The 14,322-nt window shown below is 39.6% G+C and overlaps 3 protein-coding genes across 4 annotated transcripts; all 3 read left to right on the plus strand.

Moving 5' to 3' along the window:
* Positions 1–370: 370 nt before the first annotated feature.
* Positions 371–1,748, plus strand: LOC144085969 (uncharacterized). The gene is made up of 3 exons (XM_077615673.1): positions 371–482; positions 599–717; positions 834–1,748. The coding sequence occupies exons 1-3, from the start codon at positions 431–433 to the stop codon at positions 1,656–1,658; spliced, it is 996 nt and encodes a 331-aa protein (XP_077471799.1). The 5' UTR covers positions 371–430; the 3' UTR covers positions 1,659–1,748.
* A 916-nt stretch (positions 1,749–2,664) lies between these two features.
* LOC144086189 (schwannomin-interacting protein 1) lies at positions 2,665–9,399 on the plus strand. 2 transcript variants are annotated; one of them, XM_077616034.1, is made up of 8 exons: positions 2,665–2,861; positions 2,970–3,219; positions 5,639–5,748; positions 6,856–6,973; positions 7,155–7,361; positions 7,506–7,629; positions 7,756–7,849; positions 8,582–9,399. In XM_077616034.1, exons 2-8 carry the CDS (start codon positions 3,028–3,030, stop codon positions 8,631–8,633), a joined length of 897 nt encoding a protein of 298 aa, XP_077472160.1. In that variant the 5' UTR covers positions 2,665–2,861; positions 2,970–3,027; the 3' UTR covers positions 8,634–9,399. The 2 variants fall into 2 exon arrangements, with proteins under 2 accessions (XP_077472160.1, XP_077472161.1); XM_077616035.1 differs by lacking the exons at positions 2,665–2,861; positions 2,970–3,219 and adding an exon at positions 4,503–4,669.
* A 648-nt stretch (positions 9,400–10,047) lies between these two features.
* LOC144086190 (zona pellucida sperm-binding protein 3-like) lies at positions 10,048–12,930 on the plus strand. Its single transcript, XM_077616036.1, has 8 exons — positions 10,048–10,624; positions 10,889–11,001; positions 11,092–11,195; positions 11,251–11,428; positions 11,524–11,641; positions 12,252–12,337; positions 12,416–12,651; positions 12,797–12,930. Exons 1-8 carry the CDS (start codon positions 10,217–10,219, stop codon positions 12,832–12,834), a joined length of 1,281 nt encoding a protein of 426 aa, XP_077472162.1. The 5' UTR covers positions 10,048–10,216; the 3' UTR covers positions 12,835–12,930.
* The last annotated feature ends 1,392 nt before the right edge of the window (positions 12,931–14,322 follow it).

Genomic DNA, 14,322 nt, shown 5'->3' on the forward strand with positions numbered 1-14,322 from the left:
AAATACATTTATAGATGAAATTTAGTCAAAAATTGCCAGGCAAAATCATTTAAAGTGCATCTTACCAATGCAGATTTTTTTCTTTTTTTTGTCCTTATGAAACTTTGCTTAACTGTTTTCTCCAATTGGTTGATGAATGGAAACTCCCATTGCCCAACTATTGGTTATGTAATTTAATTAATTGGAAGTCGTGATTTGTAAGGAGGTAGATTTGACACACAAGGACTGCAATAAATGAATAAATTAACTTCAAACATTTTCAAGAGAAATGTATCAATAAATCCAAATGTACTAAGTTTGATCTTCCTGCTTTCTTGCTATAAAGAATTTAGTAGTTTGATTTCTCTCCCCTTAAGGAATGAAGGAGCTCAAAGAAGTTGAAACAGAATGGCGCCACACGCAGCCCTTTTTGCAGTGTGGCCCGCTAAAGATGATATTAAAAGTCATGGGACCTGGAGCTTCAAACTTGGAGCTTGACTTGGGTATGGTCACTGCCTCTGAGACTATCTTTTTGAAGATGTATATATTGTCACAATTTTTCTTCATTTTACAGAAACAAACTAATTCTGAGTGGCTTGATCTTTGGTTTTGTGTTCAGGTGCTGGCCGTAAACTACGATTGAGTGAGCTGCCGGAATCTTGTGGCTATACCCTCTATCAGAATGCGCGGGGTCTCGTTTTGGTTGTCCCCTACCGCGGCTGCAATGTGATAATGGAAGTATGTATATAATTAATGCAGCTTTTCTTTGACTCTAACCTTTCTCTAGCATATTCCTCCTCCAAATTCAAATTTAATCTCTCTGTTGTCCAACCTTTCACCCCCACTTGTTTCAGAATGGCTATTACGTGGTGCCAATGATCTTCCTGGACTCTTCCATTACACTCATCTGTGCTATTTCTCCCACAATGACCCCCAAACAACAAATCCCTGAACTTCCCCCAAATATGGACCGGTCTAAGCGTGAAATGGAAAAGTACTCCCTCAGCCATGATCCCTACCTACACTATCATAACTATTTAAAGTACCTCTACTACTTGCATATCATAAACAATCCTCGCATGTATCCATCCGTACAATATGTTTACAATCCCCTCCACCCACAACACTCTGACCCTCAGTCCTATCCTTACCATCGAATGCATCATCCATTGTATGCGAACTACCAACAGAACCCTGCCGCTCCCTATTGCCACCCACCTGGAGCGCTCTGTCCTTTACCTCATTATTTCGATCAACAACCCCATAAACCTTCCTCATGGCCAAAACCAACAATGTCCCCTACAAAAAGGCCGCCTCCATCTGCAACAACGCCTGAGCCAACCACTTGGACCTATATGCCTGCTAAAAAACTTCCACCCAGCGTAAATGTTGCGCCTCAAACTATGCCTTCTCATCCCCCTACTACAGTAGCCAAACGACGGTGTAGACACAGAACCCCACCACAGGACAAGACCTTCACACCTTATGCCAGCAGTCCCTTTGCCCAAGAGATTTTGTATGACAGTGGGCCAAATGTTGTCAAACCTGAAAGCGTACCTCGCACTGCTTACAATTCCAGGCCACTTCTAGGTTACCAGTACTGGCAAAACCATCCCTGGTTTCCCGAAGAGGAGGATGAAGACTTAGACTGGGAAGAGTGGGATGATGCTGAACCATAGGAAGTTGTAAGCATTGCTTGTTTTTGTGTTTAAGCTCTGTTGATGCTTTTTTCTTGTGTGACAGCAGTAAATAAAATATTTTCAGAATAACTCTGTAATGTGTTAAATGCTTTATGAGTAACTCAAGGTTTGGTGTTCAAAACCAAATTCTTAACTGAATCAGGAAATCTAATGTATGACTTGTATTGTGTGCAAATGGAAGAACTAGTTTTGATTTTAGAAGCAAGTAATAAAATAAAATAGTTTTTGTACTGTGCTCCTAATTCCTTCCACTAAAAAAGTGAGTGTTCAATTTATATAAATTGTCACTGCACATGTAGTTATTGTACTGTATAATTGGTCATCAATCATAAAGTACAATATTAACTGTATATGTATATATATATGGTGGTTTAATTCACGTGAAAGATTAATGATAGAAACTGCCACCATCCAGTTAAAGTTGAGGATCTGCCTTTATCACCAAGCCTTGAGTTTAAGACCTTTTTGCCAAGAGGTTGAATTTTAAGTGGTCAAATCTTGCTCCTGGCAGTTCAAGCATGTCCTGTACAAAATAGCACTTTAGATCCTTTGGCCAGCAGTTTTTGAGGAGAGTTTACTCATTTGCCATCAGCCCTTCTGGTTTAGATGTATTGGACGTCTATCATTGTACAATGAGTTTAACTTGTGGTTTCCCATTGACCGTTACGTTTAAAAAAAAAAAATTCAGAGTATTGTATGTGTATTTACATTGGTTACAGCAAGTATCTTAATGTTGTGAATGCTTGTTTTAAACATAAAATTCAATGCAGCTATATTTCAAAGTTGCAAGAAATATCAAGTGTTAACTGAGGTGAAAAGGGAATAATCTTGTGCCTCTTGTTTATTTTCCCATTGTAAAACTTGCCTGGCCTGGATAGTGCGCATGCACCCTCCACCCCATTCTGTCCGTTCCGATATATATTTCCACATGGTGCCATCTCCTCTGGGCGCATCCTTGCACATCAGTGAAGCCAGGCCGCGTGACCACCCTAGTTCATGCGTTATCGCCAACGCCGGGATGTACGCTTGTGATTCTCTCAGAAGGGCAGTGAACCTCACAAAGCTCACCTAATGCAACCTTCCAATGATACTATTCTAAGTCCTATTAAGCACGGGAGAGGAAGCTCTTGTTTCATTTGCTGTACTGGAACTACTTTAGGAGCCAGACTGTCTACAATGAAGGTGAGTGCTGTGTTAGGAACACTGTGTTATTTTCATAATCTGAAGCGTTTGCAGTCACTACATGCATGTTTCCACTTGTGTTAAATTTCCTTTCCTCTGTCATCCTAGGGAACATAAAAGCAGATTGTTCAGATTATCTGTGCATTATACTCTACAAAACCTTTACATGGAGGAGGACTATGATGTCGACATGGAAGAGGTGTTTATGGGAAGGGCCGGAACGGGCCCCTGGTGGATGGATTTTGAGAAGGAGGAGAACGCAGAAGCTGAAAGGGGCTTCATGGTAAACAGTCGCAGCTGGGCAGAGGAGCTTCAGGACTGTTACAACGGAGGAGAACGTAGACTGTCCAGCATCTTGGTGAGGATTGGTTTTTATTTGTAGGGCTGCTTTCAAATATCTTTGTGGAGTGGAACAGAATAATGCTGAGATCCCTGAATTATCTCACCAAACTCAAAGTAAACAACACCTGTCTGATTCAGTACCCCTACAATACATAAATAGGCATAAAACATTTTGGAGTCATGAGAAAAAAATTGTGATTTAATTCCAAAAGAAAAAGTCAACCATTGGTATATTGTTAATTATATGACGATATTTTCACAATGAGCCCAATGTGGCAAGTATATGATTGATTGTTCAATCATTCATCTTCCGGATCCTCGACTAGTCGCCAGTTTATTGATTGTAAAATATGGAAATATATTAATATTCCCAGCATTGTTTGAAATGCCTACTGATAGAGATTGAATAATTATATTGACCTAACCAAAAATATTTCACATGTATGTACTATTAATGAGGGGGGGGGGGGGGACGGGGGGGATGATTGTTGTTGTGCATATACTTAATGAATATCTTAAATATCAAGTGACCGGCACTATTGTGGATGGTCTTACTTTGTTTTCCTCTAGTAAGGATTTCACTGCATTAAGAAATATGATTATAGGCAGGACTACTGTGTATTAACAGTCTAAAAGCAAATGCACAATGTTGCTCAGTGTTTGCTCCTCTGAGAAACACCAGATATATTTATAGTCATCTGACGCAATGAAGCCGGGGAGATGACTCAAACTGTAATGTTGTTTACCCAGCATGCCTTTCTGTGACACAGCACTCAGAGCTGGATGAAGTCTGGATGTGTTTGGATGTCCGGTAGTTTGTGTATTTATGTGGAAATGTCAATTTCTTTCGGTTTGTGTATTTTTTTAATGCATTTCTCGCCATTCCACATGAGCCTTAGGTTGTGCTTTTCATATTTCTGGGATGATGAGACTATTTATGAGCTTGTTTTCAAATTTTGGAAGGAGACTGAACAGAGAAAACATTCATAAATTAATAGAAGCTTAGATTTGAACACCAAACCTCAATATTGCAAGACAGAAATGCTAACCAGTACTCAGGCATAAGATTTATGGCCCAGTGGAATCAGCCCCGCCCAGTGTAGCTGACCTTTTCTTGATACCATTATTACAAATTACTGATTGGTCATCGTAGGCACTGCAATCTCATTCAATAGTTCAGCTATCATTTACACCGAATTCAGATTTGAATCGGATTTGAAAAGAAGAGGAAATGAGGAAGATTGAGAAACAAATTGTGCATCTGGATAAGATGGAGCTCCTCCCTCCATCCCTCCTCTCCTGCATTTGTCTTCCCACGCTTCCTCCTCTCACATCCCCCCTCTTGCAGTATATGAGAGGGTCTCCTGGGTCCAGCGCCACTGCAGTGTAGAAGAAGGGCAGGTTGTGCTTGTGTGTTCAGTGCGATGCGCTGAAGGATGGTTCACCAGGAGAAACGCGTTTACCAGGTGTGTCCTCTTTTATGTGCCTGTGTGTGTGTGTGTCTGTGATGTCTTGTCGGAGTAGTGGACAACATATTCAGGTGTTACGTCTTTGGTACCCATGAGTGGCGTGATGCTGGGGATGATTCAGCTTTACGGCAGCGGGTGTGTTCTTTTTGTCATCTGCTTAGATTTCCTATCACTAAGCAGGACATTTGTATTTCAACCTGTCAAAACCCATTCGTTTCCAAGTCAAATGTACACATGGGGATGGATTGTGAGAATCATGTGTTTTATTGTCCCGTTTAACACTTTATGTGCCGCCACATGCGTGTATTTGGCTGAGAAAAAACCCCATCTGTCACACACACAGATAGCCTTGGGATATGAATTTCATTATGCGCAAAAAAATTAGACTCTGATGTCCCGCTGATGCGGCGTTTTTCATATTTAGTTCATTATAAAAAGCAGTAATATAGCGCACAGATGGAATAATGTGACTGTGATGGATAGTTGAAGGATAATAAAGGTGGTTGAGAAATCAGGATACATTAGTGTATGTTGTAGTACAACCAAAATGCATTTGTGGCTTGTTTAGAAAGGCTTCAATCAGGGCAAGGTTGAATGTGCCTCATCATTCCTTCATGCTTTTTCCTATATCATCCATAAGGTTGTCTGTCTATCCCATGATGCACTTCGAGGGCAGTTTCTCCCCCGTCTGAATCTACTGTGTAGGCTTTAAAGGGCAATTTGTATCAGACATATTGTTGGAAACAGACTTTGTCTGTAAAATGTATTATACTTTACTGCACCTAACTGTATTGCAGTAGCTAAATAAACTTCATTAAGGAAACTAAAAAGGAAAAATGGCAAGAATGAACATTTGAGAATATGTAAAAGCCAGATTTATATAGTGTTTCTTTTTTAGTATGGCAAGCATTATCCATTCTGCATAACTATCCTTGATTATATTTTTCCTGTTTTTTTTTCTGACAGGCCCAGCGAAATGAGAGGGAGTCCATCAGGCAGAAACTTGCTCTGGGCAGTTTCTATGACGACGAGCCACTCATTTTCACCAGCTGCAGCAAGAGTGACTCGTCCTCTCGGTGGGTTTTTTGAGTGGGGCGTGTGATGTATCGAGGTTTTGATCAGCGGCATATTTTTTTGTCTTTTATACTCTGACTGAAGTGTTTGATCTCATTGCCTATTTTTCCCGACACTGGCTGATGCGCTCTCCTGCTAACATCATGGATATTTAATTACTATGTTTGCCACACTCCCTGTTTTACAATGGCAGAGCCTTCTCAGTATGATAAAGTCCTTGATGAATGTTGTATGAATGCATGCATGAAGGCCCAAAGATTCAATTTCCTTCATCCTACTGGCTGAGATAGGCTTTGTCTATAAAGCTTTATTTCAATTATAAAATTAATTGCAGAATTAGAATTGCTACTCTTCCGTTTTTCATTACAGCGTAGAATAAAATTTGATGGGTAGATTCTGTTTCTAGTGCATTGATTCTTGGAGCCCCTTTTCAATGTTTTTTTTCCCCAAGGCTGGTAAATTACATCAATTGATTGCAGACTTATTATTGCCTGTAGGTTCAGGGCCAGCCAGTAGAGGGCATGCACGCTGTTATTTTAGGCTTTTTTTGTCTCTGGGTAGATGAGATGTTTAGCCAAGTAATAGTGTAATTCATTTTGTACCTGCTTACAGTACAAAATTACTGTATTCTTTATCCTAGATCACATGTATCAAAGTGGCGGCCCAGGGGCCAAATCTGGCCCGCCGCATCATTTTGTGTGGCCCAGGAAAGTAAATCATGAGTGCTGATGTTCTGTTTTAGGATCAAATTAAAATGAAGAGTATAGATATATATTAAATTTCCTGATTTCCCCCTTTTAAATCAATAATTGTAATTTTTCAATCATTTTTTTCTGTATTTTTTGTTCAAAAATCATTTTGTAAAATCCAAAAATATATAAAAAAAGCTAAAATAAACATTATTTTAGATCTATAAAAAACGGAATATTCAGGGATTTTAATCCAGTTCTTTTAATCCATTTATAAAAAATAATAATCTAAATATTATATCTAAAATGGTCCGGCCCACATGAAATCAAGTTGACGTTAAAGTGGCCCGCGAACCAACCTGAGTCTGACACCCCTATCCTAGATTGACATATTTTGGCCCTTTTTGGTCTCCGTTTCAGGTTTCACAGCGGGGTCAACCTGCATGTGTGCTTTGTCAACGACAGCAGCAGTGACAAAGAAAGCGATGCCGAGGACAGCAGGACAGAAACCAGTCTGGATACACCCTTGTCACCTGTGGTATGTGCAACAGGAGCGAGAGTAGAAATGATTCTCAAAATGATATGCAAATCTCGAGCTATGTTAACACAAAGCTGCCTTCACAAAGATTACAATGCTCACTTTTGTTTCAGTATGTAGTCTAAGTTTAAGGATTGTCGTGTGAGCGCATCACCACGATAATCCCAATCATCTCGCCCAGAGCAAGCAGAGCTCATCGTTATCGGATCGAGACACGGCGGAGGAGGACTCGGATCCGCTGGATGATTGCGGAGGGTTTTGGCGTGTGCAGAGGAGGCTCCAAGAAGAGGCCCGGGTGGCCCTAGCTCTGGCCAGGCCCATGGCACGGATGCAGGTGGAGGTGGAGAGGCAGATCCAGCAGCACAGACGTTCGCCTGTGGCGGATCTGGTCAGTGAATCCCAATTGACTCTTCAATGCAAAGCTATGGATCTCAAACATGGCTTAGTGCGCCAGTGCGTTGATGTTTTTAGGACAATATAGCAGCATTTGGGTAGAAAAACAATATTTTTGGTTCCTCTTTTTTCCCCTCAGCTTCCCCACCTTCCCCACATCAATGAAGGGTTGATGAAGAGAAATCTGAGACAAGGCGACATGAGGGAAATGAATCTGGGCCAGCTCCAAGTCATCACAAATGACATGCACTCACAGATTCAGAGTAAGTAAATAAGTCATTTTTGTTTGGAGTCCAGACCACAGTTAACTATTTTTATTCAGGATTTTCTTCATTTGAAGAAAGTATTGAATAGCTTGTCTGCTTCACAGTTCTATGTGTACATTACAGGTTTAAACGAGGAGTTGGTTCAACTGCTACTGCTAAGAGATGAGCAGCATGTAGAGCAGGATGCCATGCTAGTGGACATCGAGGACCTAACTAGGTAACCCATTCAGATAGTTTGGATTTGACTATAAGCGATAAAAAATGGAAAATTGCCAATGTCGAGGGCCAAATTTGAAATGTGATGATCGAAGAAACAGTTCTTTTGCTATAATGTAGTACACGTGTCAAAGTGGCGGCCCGGGGGCCAAATCTGGCCCGCCGCATCATTTTGTGTGGCCCGGGAAAGTAAATCATGAGTGCAGACTTTCTGTTTTAGGATCAAATTAAAATGAAGTGTATAGATGTATATTAAATTTCCTGATTTTCCCCCTTTTAAATCAATAATTGTAATTTTTTAAATCATTTTTTTCTGTGTTTTTAGTTCAAAAATCTATTTTTAAAATCTAAAAATATATTTATCAAAAGCTAAAATAAACATTGTTTTAGATCTATAAAAAACTGAATATTCAGGGCTTTTAATCCAGTTCTTTTAATCCATTTATAAAAAAATATATCTAAATATTATATCTAAAATGGTCCGGCCCAAATCAAGTTGACGTTAAAGCGGCCCTTGATGTAGTACATCAACAAGCACTGCTGATTATTATAGCCCTGGGGAGGTTGAAATCTGACATTTGCATGGTAGCAGTGATGCCAATACAAATTCCATGAACTGAAATGAGAAAAATATGTATTGTATGTCAGGGCTTCAAAGCATTAGTGGCCTTGAAAATTGACCACTGATCTCTACTTTTCTCCTAAGCTGTTCTTTGTCTTTGTCTTGCTACAGACATTCTCAAAGCCATCAACGGCACCAGGCTGAGAAAAGCAGCGCAAAATAAATTCCCGTGTGTCCATTTGCACGCCATCCAACGTAGTACCCACTCCATGGATTGTCACTCGTGTTGCCACGGAAAGTCCATCTGTGCTGTCTCTGGAGAAAAGATGATGCCATACTCTGTTTAAACATGCACAGAAAGTCTCACACCACTGGGCTCATATGACAGGATTTTCACTTTCTACTCTGCTGGATTAAACATGGCATATTTCAGAGTGTTAAGGGAATCTTCTTGACATAATTCCATTGCAAAATTCAATTTGTAACCCAAAGTCTTTGGTTCTTTTTATGCAAGGTACATTTTTTTAGAGAGACACAGGGATATCCAAGAAAGTGAGTGCTGGAGTGCTAATTTTAAAGCATCGTTTCAACGCTCCAACACTAATGAAACCATTTTGAGACATGCAACTGGATGTAAAACAATTGCTGCTACAGTGCACACTTTCATTGTACTTTTTGAGCTTTATCTTTGCACATTCACATTATATAAAACTCCGGAACACACAGATGATATTATGAATGGCATTTTCAGCGGAATCAAAACGTGTTTTATGTGAGGTTCAATCTGCTGATTAATATATACTGAATAACTAAATCTCAGACTAAACTTGTCTATTTTGTGTCATATAAAGGTTAATGGACAGAAGGGATGGTAATCAGAGGGGTCATTATCTTTTAGCATAAAGTCCACTTGGTTTTTGTATTGTATTCTTTGTGGATAAATGTCCTGTATAATGACTGTAAAGAATGAAATAAACATTTTAAATGTGTGGAATGACCTCCTTATTTAGATATACATAGATATACATTTGAAATTATACCACATTTTGCAGATTTTATATATATATATATATATATATATATATATATATATATATATATATATATATATATATATATATATATGGTACAAATAATATACCATAGCCAGAATAATGCACATTTAAACTTAGGTTGGGAAAGAAAGAAGCTAAATGCAGTTAATTCATTATGCGTTCTTTTTTAATTTGTATTAAATTGAATTAATTTGTATTTATTATGGTGAATTTATAGCTTACTCTTACATATTTTCCAAATATTAGCCACTTTTGTGTGTATTGTATAGCCAGTGCTATGCTTATCACAATGTCATTTTTTTTAAATATCCAATCCCATTGTAATAAATTTCTTGATCATGCACTAACATCATATCCTGAAATTTAGGGCAAACAAAACCATTTGAAAACTGGCTGAAAATTGGGTAATCTACTCCAATTTGGAAATACACGCCTAATCAACTCGAATTTAAAGTTTATTGAATAGCCCCAAAGCAAAATGGTTGACAATTGACCACAACCTTCCATATTGGCTCAGAGTGCTTTTCCCCAAGGCATTTATGGTGACCTTTGTGGACACACCTGTTTCCAATTTGCGTCTAATTGTGGGCGGAGCCAAAGGTGTTAAATTTTGATAAACACCAGACAACAAGAAGAAACTCTGTTAATCTTATTGCCGTCAGCACTTGGGTGGCATTGTTATATATTGTTGTGGGCTAAGAAACTCACAGTGGTGAGGCTTAATCACCCTTTGGCAAACTTGAGCTTCAAAATGACTTTTTCCACCTGGTGGAGAGTCTTCATCCTCCTCGCCATTTTCACCCTCACAGAAAGCCTACGATACAATTTGGCGTCCTACGACCGAGGAGGATCAGCTCAGAGGCCCAACTTTGCTTCAGGTTCAGTCCAGTCTTATTTCCCTTCACACCAACAACAACAGGAACAGGAACAGGAACATGGTGCTCAACCAAAAGCGGTGGTGGTAAGATGTTATTCGGATTCTATGGAGCTCGTGGTTCAGGCTGACTTGTTCGACACCGGTCTTCATGTGAACCCGGAACATCTACGTCTCGGTACCGACCCGGCGGGCGGAAGTCCATCATGCCGTGCGAGTCCAACAGGTGATGAAGGGACAATGACTATTTTGGCTGACCTGCTTGATTGTGGAACTCGCCTCTCGGTAGGTACTATAAGTTTGCAAAATTGCCTTTTTGAATTCCTATGCTCATGTTTTTTTTTTATAAATAACTTTCACATTAAACATCTATGTTTTCTTTTCTTGTTTTAATCAAATGTGATAAGTTCAAGTTAAATCTTATGAAACTATTGGTATCCTTTTTATATTTGCATATTTAAATTGATAATCAAAGCAGGAATGTGTGTAATTTTATAGTAAATAAATGAATGCCATATTGATGTTAAAACCTATTTTTCATCCCTGCAGTCAACTCAAGACAAAATAATCTATTCCAATGTATTGGTCTACTCACCCGAGCTGTCTGAAGGCTTGTTTCGATTGGAGGGAGCAAATATTCCAGTCGAGTGCCATTTTGACAGGTAATTTTAGAGTTGCGGGGCCTTAACTGAATGCCAAGATGAGATATTTCACCTGTGAATTGAGATCCTCAAACTATATAATATTTGCAGGAGGTATTCTGTGAATGGTGTTTCCCTGCATCCCGCCTGGATTCCTTCAGTCTCAGTGGTTTCAGCAGCTAATCACCTTGACTTCAAAATGCGCCTTATGACGGGTGCGTGGACATAATACTCTGTTTCTTGTGTATACTATATATATTTTAATTTCAGACAACTGGATGTTTGAGAGGCACTCACAAGCGTACTTTGTGGGTGAGGTGATGCACTTTGAGGTTTCAGTCTTGGTTCGGAAGCACAAGCAGTTGCGCGTCTACATTGAGCAATGCACTGCCACGACCGGCCCAGACTCGAATGCTGCGTTGAGATACGACTTTATTGATCGTAATGGGTGAGCGCTGAAATTGCACGGCTCTGAAGCATCAGTTCACACTTTAGAAGCAAAATGAATGACTCCTTTTTATTTGATTGCTTTTACTGCATTAGTTGTCTCTTGGATGCCTACCTAACAAACTCCAGCTCTCACTTCCTACCCAGAATTGAGGGACACACCCTTCAGTTTCAGCTTGAGGCATTCAGGTTCCACCAGGATCCCAGCACTCAGGTGAACCTCGACTTGACAAAAGTATTGAACCTGAATTAGTAGTGTAAATGCATTCCAATTATTTTTGGGGGAGTTTGTGTTATGTTTTATAGCTCTTAAAATGAAGAAATATAAGTTGCAGGAACACCAGACTTCAATCCGCTTGCACCTAAGACACCTCATTGGTGAAAATTCATCCTCTTCAGCAGCCGTGTGACCATTGTGCACCAGTTTGGACACCTGTGTTTTATCCCCTGTATTTTGTGAAGTAGCCTTTGTTAAATTATCCTAGTCAGTCAGATTTCTGTCATGTCATGAGTAGCCAGTAAGCGGCAGTAGAGTGTAATAGAAGTCTGAATAAACAACAGAGTGGGGCCTATAGTCATGATTGCAAACTGATTTGGCAGACAAATTATACAAAGGAAATGTAGCTGTGCCTGTGTCCGGCGCAATTTGGATACTAAATGTTACAGATGATAAAATTAGGAAAAATCTAGGACAACATAAGGGCTTTGATTACCAAAGGGTGTCTGGGAAAAAAAAAATAGAACTGTTTGTATTAAGCAATTTTATTGGTATTTGCAGCCTGCTATAATTGTGAATGACTTTTAATAGGCTTATTTTTTTTAAGATTTATATCACTTGTTGGTTGAGAGCTGTTCCAGACTCATCATCTTTTACCTCTCAAAACAGGGCTTGCTCTTTTATTGACGGCAGGTAATCTCAAATTACAGCATCCAGATGAGCATTAAAATAGAGTACAATTTTAACCCCAAAGTTGATCTACATGTACAGGTGGTGGTCAGCAGATGGGGATCATGAAGCCTGTAAAACTTGTCATCCATCGGCTGCCAGGGAGGAAAAGAAGCCAGATACTGACACGAGCCTGATGCCAAATTCAGGGCGGAATTTTGCACAGAACAAAGTCAGTCAACCGACTCATACCATCCGTGTTCACCCTGGACGTTTCCAAAACCACCAATCCCAGCAGCCCTCTTCTGGTCTGAGGAGAGAAACGGGCTACAAAGCAGGTGAGGACAGAGTAATTGGGGGTGTGTCACATTAATTCCCCATTTTATTTTGTTTATAGCAATTGCCACTTAAAATCCTTAAGTGCATTATAAACCAGATTTACTCTTTTCAGAAAACTGACCTCTTCCCTATGTTCTGTTTCAGAGAGAATTGTCCAACTTGGCCCTCTCACTGTTCAATAAATTCCACCAGGATCTCCAGTTTGGTTGAGGATATAACGGCAAAAATGTATTTCACACAAGAATATCTGACACGACGGAGAAAACATGATTGTCTTTATTGGCTTAATGCTTGTTTTTGTTTTTTTTGGCTGACAAATCTTTCAATATACATATTTTACAATACCTGGGTTTTTGTTTTTCATCCCATTTTAAACATTTCTCCATTTATATTGATGGGGACTCAAAATGACAAACAATTTAATGGGTTACGGCACTCAGAATCATTATCTCTAGGGCACCAAATGGATATGAGCAATGTGTGGTCTTGTTCTGTTAAAGTACACAAACATACTGTTTACCCATTTGCCATCTACGGATCTATCCAACATACTGGCTGTTCTACACGGAAGAGTGATGCCATTAAGGAGCACTTCCTTCCATTACCACCCACAACCAGCCCATCATATACATAGTCACTATTGATTGTTTGTTGTGAGAGGTGCCTCATGTAGCACGGAAGGGTTTGAAAGACAAAACATACAATCAGTATGTACATTACCCTTATTTTACAGCTAACAATGTATAGAAGCAGCAATACTAAAACTAACCTGTTTTGTTTTGAAAGGGTAAATGAATGACAAAACCCTTTTATATGTCCCTATATAATTTCTCCAATGGCTACAAACACATTGAACAAGCAGTAAGCTGCAGATACAAAATCAAATCTGTCAGGTCTGTGGAGAAAAAAAATGCTTCAAAATTGGCAAAACAATCACACTATATAGCAGAAGGGTCTCATTTCAGGCAAATATTCCATTTTAACTTCCTACAAACTTTCATCTTTTACTGGAAAATGTATGCTATCAAATCAAAATGCCCAAAAATCAATTGTTTTCTCCCCAACCCCTCTTGATAATCTTGGCCTGCTCAAAGCATCCTAACTGATCTAATTCCCAACAATACGCACCTGAAGTAAACCACTAGGGTCCATTTTACAGCCCAAGACTGCTTAGACACCAAGCTTTTAATCCATTAAATTTTTATCCTTCTAGGCTTTCAATGTGTGCCATAAAAATACTCGTCTGCGAATTTCCTGCAGCTCTCGTCAGCTTCCCTGATCAATATTCCTTGGGGTGTACAAGGCACTGACCGTGGTACTAAAATCTATTATGTCCCTCACTATGATAAGTCATTGCCTATCTTTCAGTGCTCGGTACCCAAACAGTCGATTTCCCTGGCGCCTGTTTACTTTCCGAGTAAATGAATACACATGTAAGGCTTTTGGTTGCATTTCACTGAAAGCTATAATGAGATCACTAAGTGCATAATAAATCTGTTGGGCTTTTGTGTGGCAGATCACATGCGAGTGGGACATGCAGAGAGCGAGATGTTCCGCCGTGGACTGATGATGCGTCAGTGACTCGTCGGTCGGATGCCCCCTCGTTCTCTCTCTCTTTTTATTGTTCTCAATGATGTTTTTCCACCAATACCAACTGATGACTCTGCTCA

This window comes from Stigmatopora argus, chromosome 12, assembly GCF_051989625.1.
Source record: "Stigmatopora argus isolate UIUO_Sarg chromosome 12, RoL_Sarg_1.0, whole genome shotgun sequence".
Lineage (NCBI taxonomy): Eukaryota > Metazoa > Chordata > Actinopteri > Syngnathiformes > Syngnathidae > Stigmatopora > Stigmatopora argus.

Coding starts and splice junctions, on each gene's coding strand:
- LOC144086190 (XM_077616036.1), top strand. CDS start 10,217: ATGACTTTTTCCACCTGGTGGAGAGTCTTCATCCTCCTCGCCATTTTC. Junction 10,625..10,888: donor ATTGTGGAACTCGCCTCTCG/GTAGGTACTATA, acceptor TCATCCCTGCAG/TCAACTCAAGACAAAATAAT. Junction 12,338..12,415: donor TGCTCTTTTATTGACGGCAG/GTAATCTCAAAT, acceptor CTACATGTACAG/GTGGTGGTCAGCAGATGGGG.
- LOC144086189 (XM_077616034.1), top strand. CDS start 3,028: ATGGAGGAGGACTATGATGTCGACATGGAAGAGGTGTTTATGGGAAGG. Junction 7,362..7,505: donor GTTCGCCTGTGGCGGATCTG/GTCAGTGAATCC, acceptor TTTTCCCCTCAG/CTTCCCCACCTTCCCCACAT. Junction 7,850..8,581: donor GACATCGAGGACCTAACTAG/GTAACCCATTCA, acceptor GTCTTGCTACAG/ACATTCTCAAAGCCATCAAC.
- LOC144085969 (XM_077615673.1), top strand. CDS start 431: ATGATATTAAAAGTCATGGGACCTGGAGCTTCAAACTTGGAGCTTGAC. Junction 483..598: donor AAACTTGGAGCTTGACTTGG/GTATGGTCACTG, acceptor TTTTGTGTTCAG/GTGCTGGCCGTAAACTACGA. Junction 718..833: donor GCTGCAATGTGATAATGGAA/GTATGTATATAA, acceptor CACTTGTTTCAG/AATGGCTATTACGTGGTGCC.